This window comes from Myotis nattereri (assembly GCF_964212035.1).
Source record: "Myotis nattereri genome assembly, chromosome: 10".
NCBI lineage: Eukaryota > Metazoa > Chordata > Mammalia > Chiroptera > Vespertilionidae > Myotis > Myotis nattereri.
The window spans coordinates 56,175,124-56,191,200 of NC_138085.1; the positions used below are offsets into that span (position 1 = coordinate 56,175,124).

Consider the following 16,077-nt stretch of genomic DNA (forward strand, 5'->3'; position numbering starts at 1 on the left):
TTAGCGTGACAGTTGTTTGGGGTGAAAAGAATGCATACTTTTTGTAATCAGAAACCAGTTTACACAAATGTCAAGCGATAGTTACATCATAGTCATGTTATTCAATTTTTAAAATAAAATGAATTGCTTTAAATGATGGCCTTAACATTTCAGTATGCTTTTTAAGGGTCCAAGAAAGAAATTTCTCTTTATCTTTCAGTATGTTTTCCTACCATTTCAGGAAAAATAAGATGGGGAATTATAAGGCTACCTTAAAAGTTTGTTTTGTGGTTATTTGATTTTATGGATTAGTAAATTGGAACGGATAAAGGAGAGATTATTCAAGCTCATGGCTCCCTCCTTAACATGGGTTTGCATTTCTATGGGCCTAATTAAGTACTAGTCATTAGCCCAAACATTTACACATAGGAAATCTTCAAAGATATAGAATTTCTTGTACCTATGAACAAACTATTTTTTTCTTAGCCTATAACATAAAACTTTTAAAAAAGAAAATGAGTTAAATGTATTTAGTTTTTCTTCCTACTTATTTATTTGTTCAGATTTTAGAAGATTAGAACTTGTTGCTTAGTTTCCAGGAGATTCACTATACAGCAAGTATGTAAAAAGAATAAAAGTAATGTTTTCATCAGATTTTCATTTTATAACTAAAATAAAAGGCAAATACACTTTATGTGACAAATTCATGTTATATTGCCTAACCTTTCAAATATTTGACTTGTAATGAAAGTGCCTTTTTGTTTCAGATATTTTAAATGGGAAACAAAATGTAATGTGCTGTGAATGAAACGAATACTTTCCTTTAAATTTTAAAGAGCAATAAATTTGCAGAATAATTCTCTCTTTTATTTCTAGTGGTTAGAATGCCCATTGGAAAATGCATTTACTAACCTGAACATGCTTTTATACTGTTAAAGTAGGACAAAGATTTTATAAACTTTTTTTCTTTGGAAGTAATTTATTCTAATGCTACAGGGAAGAAGAGTGTTGAGGTATTTTTTTTTCAATAAAAGAAACTATTATGTTTTCTTTGACTTTATAGAATCAACATATACATGCAATTGAAAGATTTCTGCCTTCTTGCAACAGAATCAAGAATCAAATATAGAGTCTTCTTATTCTTACTCTTTTACTAGGTTACCTTTTAAAAAGTAATAGTAGACACATTTTAACAGTAGTTGCAGAAGCATAACACAGCCTTAGTAGTCACTCCAGCATTACCCTATATTTTCCAAATCTTTCATGTTAATTTTCTTTTTAAAACAATCTTTGAAAGCTACACAGACTTGGATAGAAGCCTTAGAAATACTTTTTGTACACTCTTCTAGTTTCTATCTGGGTCAAGTCACCCAGTCACAGTGAGTTAACAGATAAGATAACAAAGATTATATAAGATAGCCCTGCCTGGTGTGGTTCAGGGCATAGAGCGTCAGCCCATGCACTGAAGGTTCCCAGGTTCCATTCCTGGTCAAGGGCATGGCATGTACCTGGGTTGCAGATTCGATCCTTCACCCTAGACAGGGCAGGAGCAGGAGGCAAACAGTCCCTGTCCCTCTCTCTCATCGATGTTTCTTTCTCTTTCTGTGTCCCTGCCTCCATTCCACTCTTTCTAAAAATCAATGGAAAAATATCCTTGGATGAGGATTAAAAAAAAAAAAAAGAAAGAAACTATATGACACTCATGAAAGTAAATTTTTTTAAAAATATATTTTTATTTATTAGGGAGAGGGAGAGATAGAAGCATTAATGATGAGAGAGAACCATTGATTGGCTGCCTCCTTCATGCCCCCGCCTGCCCCACTGGAGATCAAGCCCACAACCCCGGGCATGTGCCCTGATTGGGAATCAAACCATGACCTCCTAGTAGTTCATAGGTCAACACTTAACCATTGAGCCATGCTGGTTGGGCATGAAAGTATATTTTAAGTGGTGAGACTACCCAAGTCTTAGTATTTTTTTAAAATTATAATTTCTCTTGAACATGTGCAATAAGTTACTTTAGATCATTGTAACATTTTATAAAACATATTGTGAAAATTTCATCCACTCTGATTATATTTTGCTTTCCAATGATTGATTCTAAAGAATGAAATAAAACTTTGGAATAACTTGATACCACTGCATTGTATTTAGGTGGCAAAAATTAGCACAGTTTCTAGGAAAACCACCAACTCACAATATTAAATTTAACCATATTAAATTATTAATACTTAAACAGTTTTTATCTGCAAATAGTAATTTCATATGTTTCAACCTCAGGTGGTATTAGAATAAAAGATTTCAGTCTTTGGAGAAACCAATGAATTATTTCTGACAATCTTTCTCATATTGAAATATCCTGCACTGTAAAAGATTACTAGTTGGTTCATTAGGGTGACATTTTAGTCAACCCTGAGAGCTTTCTGGAAAATTTTAACATACTATCTAATTTACTAAGAAAAATAAAACCTCAAAAAACTTACAAGACAAAACCTGTGCATTTCCTTCAAAATGTTAGTGACTTCTTAAATCTTTACATTAAATTAACTATATGTATAAAAGCCTAAGTGACCTGCTGACTGGCCAGTAGCTATGATGTGCACTGACCACCAGGGGGCAGATGCTCAATGCAGGAGCTGCCAAGTTACAGCAACTTTGCAGAGTGCCCTCTCGCACTCCAGGACCCCGCAGGGGATGTCAGACTGCCAGTTTCAGCCGATCCACACAGGCCAGGCCGAGGGACTCCACCAGTGCACTGGGCCTCTAGTATATATATAATTGGCAGGTCAATTTTTTACATTTTATGAACCATTTTCTGTTCAGTAATACAAATCTAATTTGTTAGGCTCTAAATTTAGTTCTTCTTTTTACAATATGGTTTACTTAGTCATATTTTTATGCAATGTTCCCTAATTTAATGACAAAATGTTTTTTTATTTTTATTTTTTTCAGAACAAATCAATAAGTTCGTTTTGGACTGATTTGAGATTCTAAGTATAGATTACTAAATTCAGAAGTATTTGAAAGTCAAAAAAAAAAAAATCTCTGGCACAGCTAGTGTCTCAGTGATTAAGCATCAGCCTATTGAACAGTGGTTCAATTCCAGGTCACGGCACATGCCCAGATTGCTGGCTTGTTCACTAGTAGGGACCATGCAGGAGATAGCTGATCAATGATTCTCTCTCATCATTGATGTTTCTGCCTCTCTCTCTCCCTCTCCCTTCCTCTCTGAAATCAATAAAAATATATATTTAAAAAAATCTCTGCTCTACATCTTAATGTTGGAGAACCTAGGATACATTGTGTAATATTCTCTCTTGGTAAAACACAGAAAAGAATGGGTCCTATTCATTTTTCTCATAAGGAAAGTCACATCCACGTAAACTTTAGAACAGGTAATAGGTTGAGTAGACAGGGTGTATTTAAATTTATTCTCCTCACTGCAATCAAAGAGCTTTCCTGATCTACTTTCTAATACAGTGATGGTGAACCTTTTGAGCTCAGTGTGTCAGCATTTCGAAAAACCCTAACTTAACTCTGGTGCCATGTCATATATAGAAATTTTTTGATATTTGCAGCCATAGTAAAACAAAGACTTATATTTTTGATATTTATTTTATATATTTAAATGCCACTTAACAAAGAAAAATCAACCAAAAAAATGAGTTCGCGTGTCACCTCTGACACGTGTGTCATAGGTTCGCCATCACTGTTCTAATATATGATGACTTCAAACGCTTAGAAAGGAAGCTTTACTCTACTGAATTGGTTTTCTTTGGCGAGTTATGTAGTAGAGATTGAACATGGGTGGGAAGTACATGTTAACATCCTGCTTGATGGTTTTTGTCAATTTCATGTCAGGAAATGTTTATTTCTCACTAAGCAATTAAAATAGTAGCAGAAAGTGACATGAGCACTGGCCAGTGTGTCCTTGTTGGTTGGGCATCATCCCATGAAATGAAAGGTTGCTGGTTCGATTCCCATTCAGGGCATATGCCGGGGCTTCAGACTCAATCCGCAAAAGGGGAAGTGCAGGAGGCAGCCAAGTGATGTTTTGCTCTCACATGGATGTTTCTCACTTCCTCTCTCTCTAAAATTCAATTGGGGGAAAAAAAAAACTTTAAAAGAAATGTGACATGAGCACACACAGTGTGGGCTGTGATTGCCACAATTTTTATGTCAATGTTAAGTGGAGGGGTCCTAAGTCCAGCCATTGAAATGAATATGTAAATGTTACCTCTCAAATTAGATGTAAGGAACAATGGAGGCTATAAAAGCCAAGCAAACATCCTCGTAATAGCCCCTCATGAAAAGAAAGTTTGAAATTGTATACAATATAGTTTATGCGAGCCACTTAATATACTAATATATTTAATATGTTGGTCGGTAACTATAAAATGCCATCAGGTCCACTGAACAGCTAAAACCCTGTGAGAATCGGCCATGTAATTAGCCCACCTGCCCTTCTCTCTCTCTCCCTCCTTTTCTCTATTAACAAGATAGAGCATTTTGAATCGAATACCATAAACTTCTTTGTAACAAAACTGGCTCCTGTGTGAAGCAGAAAAACAGGCAGTCTCCAACTTATGAAAGTGCTATTTATTCCAAAAGCTCTTTGAATTCATAAATTGAAATCCTTATTATAGTTTCCCATGGAAACAACACTCTGAGGCAAGGTAAACTTTTTAAACCACTTCACAAAGGACTCATGTATAATAATAAAAGCATATTATGCTAATTAGACCAGAGGTCCTTCAAGACGACCTTCCAGACGAAGCTGGAGGGAAGCCCAGGTCCTGGGTGCCAGAGGGAAGCCAGTGCCGGCAGCCGGGGGAAGGAAGGCCGCCTCTTGCACGACCTTCGTGCATCTGGCCTCTAGCTAATTCTATAATATACTTGCTTCAGTATTGTACCAAAAGTATAGTCAGGCATTGCCCCTGATGTACCTAGGGAAGTGTTTTTTAGTTCCCACTGTGGTGTCAGGAATATCTCTTCTGCCGCAAGCTGATTTAGAGATACCACTCCTTTCACTCCGGAGCAGTAAAGAGAGAGGGAAAAAGTAGCTCCTTCTTTCCTGAGATCTCTGTGATGCACCTTTATGCTTCTTTTTCTGTGGAACCTTCTCCTGGTTCTAGCCAGCATTTCTCTTCCTCCCCCTGACTGCTGTACAAATCCACAGCCTCAATGATTCCTCCACATCCCCGTCCTTGAAGCCTTCCTAGACCATTGAGGTTTTCTAAAGGCTTTCACTGCTGACACCAAAAGAAAAAGAACATAAAACAAAGCTCCATCCTGTGCTACCAGGGGAACCAGACTCTGCCACACTGGCATTTAATCTCCAAAATAAAGGCTGGCTAATGTCTTGAAACGTAATGTGAGGGGCTAGAAAGGCAGAGATAGAAGCTGGCCAGCCCAATGCATGGAAGAAGGAAATAACATCTTATTCTGCATCCCTTCTGCTGCTGGCTAGCACCGCCATCAGTTTTGCTATAGTATGTACTTTACTGTGACTGGCATGGATCTGGGAGGGAAGCCACCTGCTGTAGTGGCATTTTTTGTTGGAGGAAAAGGAGAGCCAAAGAAAATGAAGGCAACTAGCTGAGAAGGAAGGAAACCAAAGAAGAGAAGGAAAGCCCAAGAGGGGGCAAACTTCTTTTGGCCATTTTTAAAATGTAAAATATAGCACATAAGTTGACTACTGCTTGTACATTTAGATGAACTTCTTTATATAGCTAAACCTAAACACTGAATATACAAAAAAAAGAGTGATGTGGGATATTGTACTCAAATTTTTAATTTAGCCACTGTTCATGATTGCATTTTTACTTTCTTTGTATTGAAACAAGCACATTTGTTTTCCTATTCATTTCTCTTTTCTATATATGTAATTAAGATTATGTCCAAAGAACGCTGACATGATAAATTAAAGAACTGCCCTTGCATTCTTATAGGCTGGGGGCGAAAGGAAACATTTTTATGGAGATGCTCTTTTGAAGTAATTTAAAAGCATACAATTTAACAGTCTGCAGCTTCCCCTCATGTCAGCACACCACCATCATTCATAACATGATTGATGTGCCTAATTCCCATTTGTGAAGGAAGAATGTCTTATCTGAAAGAAAAATAAAACTTAAGGTATCTTTTTCCTGGTTTTGTATTCTTTTTTTTTTCTTCACAATCAAAAGAAAGAAAAGAGTGTGATCTTTTTAGCAACATTGATTATTAAAAGACTCACTTCTTGCACACAGCAGCATTAGGTGAGCAGAATTAAGAAGCCAGGGTTTTCTGCAAACCTGAGCTTTTCCCTACAGGTAAGGCCGGATGGACTGCTTTCTATGTTACCCTAAATTATCTTTACATCGTGGCATGCCAATTTCATCACCTCTGTGTTGCTGCAAAAAAACCAAAATAGTATTTGATTGCATAAGGATACACAGAGAAAGCAAAAGTTGAAGTGATAAGAAAAACGATTCTTTTAAAATAGATATTCTTTGTTTAGTCCAAAAGCCAAATAGGAAAAAGGAAAGGGAAAAATACCTGGAGAATGATTATAAACACGAAGCGCTACCACCATTTATCACTATTTCCAAATTCTGAAATAATATGGGATCATATTTAGCTTAACAGACAAATGAACTACTAGTAAAACCAACAAATGGATACTAAAGGCATAGAATAGCATGAACCAGGTAAAAATAAGGTGGTGTTTGTTTTGTTTTTATCCTATGACTGAATCTGGAAATATATGGAGACTCAGGGCAAGCCTGTCCCCAGCCAGTTTTACTTTTTTTTTTTTTTTGGGGGGAAGTTAACATTTCACCCTTCCTTTTACTCTAGTACTTTGATTTTTTTTTTTTTTAATTCAAGTCTTCTGACATAGAACATTTTTCTGAACTTGGTCAGGTCAGGATTTGTTTACACATTGGGCATGACTTGGATTTGCATAGGAAGAGTCCCATTGGTCAGCCTTGTTTTCCTTATGAATAAGATCTCAGAAAAATGCTTGAAGGTGGGGTGGGTTTAGTGGCACCAGCTGTGGTCCTGGGCCTTCGTTAACAGTGAAATGACTTTACTTTCTGGGAGCAAATCGGTGACCTTTATTTTGTTAGCAGAACTTCTTTCCCTGGTATCCTATTCAGCACATTTTACAAATTGGTGTCAAGCCTGGGCCTGTTTTATTTACTTGTTTATTTTATTTTCCTATTAGATTTTCATGCAGCACTTAACCAAAATCTCTTTCTGGGATTGTACTACTCACAGCCATATTTGCCAACTTTTTGTTTACAGAAATTATAAATAGTGCTGTAGTAATTGCTAGACCTTCCTAGCACTTGGCTCTTTTAAGCTCCCTGATTTTGTTATTACTCTACATATTAAAGTCTTATTAAAATAATCACCTTAAATGTGGAATAGAATTTCAAGGGCAGTTAGTATAAAATCAAAATGTATCTTAAATATCAAAAGAATCTACGTCTTTGTATGATTTCACATTGGAATCAATAAAATAAAACTTTAATATTTGTGTTCATGTCATGTCTGAGTTGCCATTGAAAAGTAACAAACTCAGTCTAATTTCTTATTTGGTAGATTGGAAACTAAACCCTCCCAGTGTATGACTATCACATATACAGTATTGCTTTCATTTTTAAAATGGCTTTCAAAAATCAACTATGGCAAAGCACATATTTTGTATAGATGTTATTGTCCACATTTCTCCACTAGCTATTTCTACTATATAGTAAGACCATATGAGTAAATGTGCCTCTGTTGACATTTCAGTTTTCAGCTAATACAATTTAAACAAAATTGGTGATTTTTAAATCATTAATAACTTTAACCATTAAAATGTTATTTGCTGAAACTTATGAAATGATTCACTTTTAGTTGTATTCTCTCATTTTTACACTTGCTATTGTTTTGTTTATAAAACACTTTTGATCAAATGAGCACTTTAAAAAAAGTATAGCTAATTAAATGAAATTTAAGAATGAGCCTAGGAATTTCAACATGGACATACTTTATTATTGGAGAAATTTTGATGGCTATTGAAACCTTTTTCTCTCCCTAGTCCCATAAGACAGTTTTCCCTTACATTTCCTACCTGGATGCCAAGGCCTGTGTCTCAAATAGTTGGTAAATTCTCCAGTGCATACTAACAATAGTGTAAATCCTATTCACTTGTATTGATTAATTGTAGAAATACATATACAAATTTGATTATCCATATGTGGAAATTTATTTAAGTAAATATATGAAATATGTAATTATTATATAGATATATGGAAACATAAGGAAAAGTTTATCAAATATTATCTTTATCTTAACTCTGTTCACATTCACACCCTAAACAGAAATACAAAGTAAATAAATCTTGATAAACTTTGCCTAATGGACATTGCCAAATGGACTTCTCTTGCAATGATTACTTTTTCCACTTAACATTTAAAAGCATTTTCATAGTTACAATAAACTATCATCATTTGCAATAAAATATGAACACGAAAAATAAGTCAAATAAATTGTAGTCTTTAGTTGAGTATTTATGTTGTGTTTCTTTAAGGAAAAAAAGTGAAGTATTAGAAATACTTAAAGGCCTTGATAGAAAATTGATTATATATTTAGTAGAACTGGAATATCTTTAAATGAGACTTCATGTTTATTTTTCTTTCATCGAAGTCTAAATGAGAATTTAGAAATAGAATCTTTAAGGATGGTATAAAAAAAGCTTTAAAAGTTATTGCCTAGGAAAACGGTGCCAGCAACATGTAAGAATGTTTGCTTTACACAAGGCAGTGAAAGACTTTAAAACTCCTTGTTCAGGAAATACCAGTATTACTGAAATTTGGTCATATTTTTTAAATGCTGCCAGTGGGAGAGAACCTGCTTCCCATGGTTTTGTTTTCCCCTTTGGACGGTAGCCATGGAGCACTGCATGTTGTGTTGGTGCCTTGCATGAGGAAGACATGCAAAGGCAAGGTCCAGTCTGCATGCTGCTTAATGAATGTTTTTCCTTTTTTTCTCCCTCCTTGTCATGTGCTTTCAGAAGACAACAATGTGGAAGGTGGGTGCTTTTCACTCTTTTTTCAACTCTCATTTGCCTTTTATTTCTTAGCATTAACAGAGTACATCTCAAATTTAGACGGTAAGTTGAACATCCTTTTGAGCATTTGTTGATTTGTGGATTGTGCATCACTTTTCATATAGAACACTCATACCCTGTACCCCGGGCACCCCGCGTATATGAAACGCCTTCACCCTTGATGCCAATCCTTGATGGATTTCAGCAGTCCATATTAGAATACGTAATTGCAGTGTTCTGTATGGAAAAATAATGCAATCCATTTTAAAAAAATATTAAATGAGAAAGTATTTATTTGCAGTTTCAGAACATAGTGCATGATCCTTTCTCCATTTTTTTCTTGATCAAAATGATTTTTTTTTCTTTTGGAATTGTTTAGCATCACATCATCTCAAGCCCATTGGTTTAGTTTTAAATGAAATGATTAATAAAAACACACAATAAAGTACTGACTGTAAGTAAGAGGCATATATTTAGATTAAAAAATAAGCCTTTGGCCAATGGCAATGAGAGCATACAGCACCCCACCATGATTAATGGTAAGTATGTTTGTAATATTCTGTGTCTGTTAAGTAAAATTACAATATTTATTCAAGTTTTTAAAACATTATCTCTCAAGAAATTTTGACAAAGGTATATGTATTTTTCTATTGAATCCAATAAATTCAGCATATTTCAGCATTCTACTTTCAAAGAACTTAAACGCGTTTGTCAGTGTGCTGTCAAACAAATCTCTTCATTATAAAAATTCAAAAAAAACTAGGTAGAGCTTAGAATTCCATAAGGAAAGATGGTATTCTATCAAATTATATAATTATAGTATTAAAAGTTTTTGCATAAACAATTAACCAATATCTACACGTCAGAGGCAAACATTTAGCATATTTCATTTTGCTGCAATATTTCGAAATAAAATCATTCTGTAAAAATAATAAATATTTGTTTTAGAAAGAAAGTCCTCATCAAATGTTATAGATAAATAATAAAGTTACTAAGATTTGATGTTTCAAATAAAGAACAATTCATGGTAATATGAAGTTGATCAGTAGCAAGTTACAGCATATTGTTTGTGATTCGTTCATGTAAAGTACAGTTGCTTGGTTGCTGAACATGTCTATTTTATTGTTTAAGAGATTAAAACTTCAAAAGAAATCCTCAATGATGATTTTCCCAAGTGCTGGCTCTGCATAAGGCTCCCGTTTTTCTCTACTATAATTGTAATAGCATGTGAGCATGCACTTGATAGGCCTGATATTTTTCAAAAACCAGTCTCATTTATATTGTGCATGTTAATTAAGATGGAAAGTTTTTCTCAGTATCTTTTTAAACTTCTTTTGCATTTCCTTAATCATCCTGTAAAGTTTCATGTTTTCGTTCTTTTTCCCCTAAATCCAATTGCATTCCAATGGGCTTTAAAACCAGCTGAATAAGCATGAATGCCTCTCTCTTCACACACAATCATCCCATGAACATTTTTGACAAAATTTTCAGAATGTCGGTCCATCACTATTATAATAAGTTTACTTAATCATAATTTTAACCTACCTATTTATAAATTAACTTTGGTAATATAGTGGAGTTCCCTTAGAAGTAGGAAATCTAGCATGAGGAATGTGAATGCTTTAGAAATCTATTTTCATCCTTACTAGGGTCGTATTAAAAACCATTAGAGCTGTCTAATATATTTTGTAAAAGTTACATCTGATACAGGGATAATTCCCTGATTTAGTCTACCCAATGTTATAAGCTGTTATTAGTAAATATGTATAGTAGTTTTAAAAGTGAAATTAAATGAAACAATTACATCACTTGAACAGATAAGCCACTATTTCTAGGCATATGAAATAATCACGAATCACCAACTGATCATAAACTTTTTAATCTGTCTGTATGATTATATTTTCTTTTTAAAATCATTTAGAAAATGCAAAAAGAGGCTGGATTACAGAAACCTTAAACTATGTTTAATAATTTTCATATAATTATATGATGATTTTAATTGTGTGTGCCCGAAGGAATTTTTAATATCCACAAAATTTTAAGGAAATAACAGATTATTTTAATAATGATGCAAGTAATGCATAATGTTATGTATCTCAAGTAAAGTCTCAAATATATTTAAAATAACACAAGGAAAGGGAATATAAATGTTATAGAAATTGTATGCATACTATAATGTAACATTTCCCCGTGTTTTTTAATATACATGGATTGAAGAGTAGCTTTACTCCTGAATTTAGAACAAAAACTAGTAATTATGCCATTCCTTAAAAAGTGTCTACTTGGGTAGTAAAATATATTTTTAAAAGAATATTAGTAATATTCTTTAGAAAAGAAGATCTTCACTCTGAAGTTAATTGTCAAGTAATAGATAATAAATAATTTAAATGAAGGGAATTCAGTACTCTTTCAGAAAACATCCTTAATGAAATTGTTTCTTATATGTATTTGTATATCACTTACATTAACTCATAGTTTAGTATGTAAGTTATGTTTAAGTAAAATGATAAATAATTTGTTCTCCATGGAAAGCTAATTGAGCCTATTTAAACCTAATGCATTGTTTCTTAATAGTAAATTCTAACTTTGCAATTGCATGTCTAATGATCTTTGTATTTGAACAAGCTTAGTTAGTCGCCACATGTGTCAGACAAGGAGACATTTCTGCATTATCATTTCAGTGTGACTAAGATTTTTTTTCTTTTCATTTAATTATGAAACTTCTCATTTACTGATGAGGGGAAAAAGATCAGACCCAGCCCATATTTCAGGTATTCCTTTGGGTTTTTACAAATATAACTGCATCACCGAAGTCTGACAAGCCCTGTGGAGGCTGTGTTCAAAACAGTCTCATCGCGGGGCGTAAAGGGGAGATTCAATACGTAAGGGATTGGTTGGATTTTAAGTCATGCTGTTATGCTCTTCATTGTTCCAACTGATACATAGAAGAAATACACAGTGCAGCATATGCCAGTGTTTAAACTACAGTTCTGTAACTCTTTGCCCCAAAGCATTCCAACCAGGGGTTGAAAGAATGCTTTTTGATTTGCTTCTGTGATACAGACATGTCTCATAGGAAACAAGATGTCTGTCACTGAACATTTTTGTCCCTGTGACAACCCCGCCTTCCCATGCTCCCTTGTTTATTGCTGACTGTGCTCTTGTTTCCCTTCAAGGTCTGGCGCACCTGATGATGGGCGACCAAGGTATGGGCTCTGCTCCTTTTCCACTCTGCTTCCCGTGTTTCCTTGTTTCGTAGCTGCTTTCACACCATCCCTGCAAAGGATGGGCAAATGCTTGCAAATTGTCTGGCTGCAAATTAAATACATACTTTTGTTCACATTTTTTTTTCATGTGTTATTCTCTTTATATGTTGGTTTGATTTGTGGTTTGCTCCTTTGACTTCTTTGACTTTTTTTGTTTTTGTTCATTCTTTGCACTGTAATATCTGAAAATAAATGAGACATAAGGACTTGTGATTGAAAGATTCCATACACTTATCAGCATATGCAATTTTAAGGGTAGTTATAGTAAAGAAAAAACAAGAACCGTCACAAATTAATATTTGAAAGGGGATATTCAGTTTAACCTCGTGTACCAAAAAGAGTCCATTTTTCACCCAGTGCATGGCAGTTTGGGAACATGCAGACATCTTTGGCTTCTGGCTTCTAGAATGCTGAGTCTAGTGCTCCACAGAATCAATACTTCTTTTACTTGCAGTTGTTATGTATCTCCTCTTTGTGTAATATTTTAAAGTAAGCATGGGCTTTCCAATTTCCTTGCATGTACTGCCTTTTAAAAAAAGGCAGGATTGTCAACGTATACTGATTGTATTTCCATTTGTTTTTAAACCCTTACTTATGCTTTCTTGATTAATTTTCAAAGAGTAGTGCATTTGCATATATTCATAATTCTTATTGTTATTTCTCTCCTCTTTATTCTCTTTGTATGGAAACCCTTTCTTCATGGAACCATTTCATCAAATCAATAGGTAAAAGTAAAGGTATTACACTCTTTTATTTCTACTTAATATCGCCTGTATGAATTACAGTGTGTCTAAGTTATGCAAATGTATTTGCACCTTTTGGTATTAGTAATGGGCACTGGGAGGTAGGTATGAGTGTTAATGAATATTTTATGAACTTAAGGTAAGAGAAAATCCATCAAAATGTTTCACTCTTTGTTTCTCTTGCTCTTTAGTGTGATTTTTTTTTTGTCAGCTGCTTATATAATTAGTGTATTTAAAAATTAGCTACAGGTTTCGGCATCAGTCTTTGCAGTGTCATTCAATGGCAATTAAATGCTGTGTGTAGTCACCATAAATATACCATCCTCAAACTTTTAACTCTGGAGCCCACCTACCCCTGCCATTCTGCCTTGGGATGTAAGTCTGAGCATGCGCAGCATTGAAATGGCCCCGCTCATCACCATGCTGTCTGCTAGAGGTCATATGTGCACATTAACTTCATGATATCCCGGGGAAAAGCAGTGCTCTGAAAGAGAGAAAGAAAGGAGCAAGATAAGCCTGTTCTTTTTCTGTGCATACTAACTCTGTTTGAGAACGTTGTCCACCAGGCTCCCATCCCTGCATCACTTGGTAAGTCAGGCATGTGTACTCTTTGACAGCATTGGTGCCAAATTGAAAAGCATGTGTAACTCACCATTTAGAACCATCCACACTGTGTTTAGTGTTTTCATTGAAAGGAGGCCCATGGTAGGCAGCTGTGACAGATATGTATCATCACCTTTAAACTAAACACTTTAAACAATGGATCAGTGAATGCACCCTTGGTCTCCAGTTTTGTGTGTGTGTGGGGGGGGACACTTACATTTTGTTTTGTTTTGTTTGCATTTGTGTGTTTTTCCCTGGTTATTTTCAGCACAGGAATGTATCTTATCCTTGAATTCTCTGTGTCTTTCTTATGCTCTGAATCCTAATCCGGTGAATTGGGACCAAAGCCCCCAGTTCTGCAGCTTCACGTTTGTGTCATCTAGCAGGGACACTTTTCTGCCTAAACAAGCACCTGAACATGAGCTGAGCAATAAGGAGGAAATGGTATCGATGTGTTAAATGTGTAAAGTAGAGCTTTAGAAACACATGTTGTTTGGATACTCTGAGTTTATAAAAAAACAACATATGCTTATTGCAGTTTGTGTTTTGGTCAACCGGTTTTTTAATAATATAATTTGATCTCATTTTAACCTTCCAGCAACATGCAAATGACAGTATGTATTGATTCTTTTCGTATGCCATTGGTATTTTGTGTACCATTTGGGGTGCTTTTTAAACTTGTTTTTGAGGACAAATCGCCACCCACTTTTCTTTCTTAAGTGGGCATGTCCCACCTCTTCCTTAGTGTAAGATTCAGAATGGCATAGAGTGAACTGTATTTATATTTTCCTTTACTGGCTGAGTGAAGTATATCTATGTGTGTTTGTGTATATGTTCCTGTGTATATTGGTATGAGTACATACGCATAGACAAACTTTCTAAATATGCACACATGTATTCATTATGATGTGAAAAAGTAACCTTTAAAAACAATTCTCTAATTATATAATCTATTAACACTACATAAAGGATAATTCATGTTTATATTAAGCTGGTATTTGTGTTGGTGTAATTAATGTTCAGTGTCACTTCGTTCCGTGTTCCTATGCCTGACCTACGTGTTTTCTGTATGTGTGTCAAGCATATTTTTGCTAAAGTTTTCATCAAGTGGGATTCATCAGTCTGCACAAAACTACAGAGGCCAGGACTTTGGTGAATGGGACCAGGATGCTTTTCGATATTAAATGGGAGAAAGAAGATGGAATTGAGTATTTTGCAAATAACACGCAACCTTTGCATGTTGTTTAATTCGGTGTCTAGAAATGAGAAATGTGATTTGTAAGTTTTCTTTAATTGCAAGTTAATTCAACAAATCTGTATTCTAGATCAAAAATCCAATCTTGACGATGCCATGCATCCACACCCAAGGAGTGTCATTTATAATAGGGAAATGAAAACGTGAGCAAGGGAGTCACATGACAGAGTGGAAGTGCTGTGCGGGTGGGAAAAGGCAGTTAGAAACATAACATGAATCGGGGTTGCTCATGTCCTTGCCTGTTGGAGAAGTTGCAAATCGTCTAGTAACTTTACATTTTAACTTCCTCTATAGGTTAGATCCTAGTTGTACATAAAATGCCCAGTCTAAAATAATAGATATGGATTGTAAATTCATGCCTCCAAATATTTCTGTCACAATATAATCTTGGGGAATTTTTCTTGGCACTACTTGTCTCTTTAGGAGAAGTGATTTCAGGGTCTCTGGAATAATTCTCTCTGGATTAATGTCTTTTTATTGTTTTCGTTAATCCAGAAGCAAAATTGGATTCAGGAGCTTTATTATTATTATTATTATTTATTACTATTTTTTTCTGTATGGATTCTTAAATATTTTCTAAAAAGTTAAATGCCCAGTGATAAATGAATACATTTCATTAAAAAAAGAGCAAAAGGAAATAAAGTAACTCATCTAAAGAGAACATTTCCTTGTGATAACCTTCTTCATCTTCCTCCCCAGTCCTCTCCGTAGAGGCAAGCACTGGGATCATTGTGCTGTATCCTTACAGAGTTGGTGTGGATCCTTCCATACTCCCTAATTAATTTTTTAGGGTTTGGAAACTGACCATTTATACATCACAAAAACAGCTAAGTCAACTAGAGACACTGTTATGTGCTCACAGAATCAAAATGAATGAAATGGAAGCTTTCTCCTTTTTCCCATAGGACATTGTGTCTCATATTTATATTCATTTTTTGTTAATCCTCACCCAAGGATATTTTTCCATTAATTTTTAGGGAGAGTGGAAGAGAAAGGGAAAGACAGAGAGAAACATTGATGTGAAAGAAACACATGGATTGGTTGCCTCCTGGATGAGCCCTAACTAGGGCCAGGGCCCAGGAAGGAGCCTGCAACCAAGGTAGGCAACCTTGACCCATGACCCTTTGGTCAGCAGGCCGAGGCTCTATCCAC

The 16,077-nt window shown here is 34.9% G+C and overlaps 1 protein-coding gene across 1 annotated transcript in view; it reads left to right on the top strand.

The window, feature by feature from the left end:
* NRXN1 (neurexin 1) overlaps window positions 1-16,077 on the top strand; it is a 1,005,506-nt gene that overhangs the window by 106,469 nt on the left and 882,960 nt on the right. The window contains exons 3-4 of the mRNA XM_081100745.1: window positions 9,023-9,040; window positions 12,235-12,270. Of these exons, the coding sequence (XP_080956871.1) occupies window positions 9,023-9,040; window positions 12,235-12,270 (54 nt within the window). The remainder of the gene's footprint in view (window positions 1-9,022; window positions 9,041-12,234; window positions 12,271-16,077) is intronic.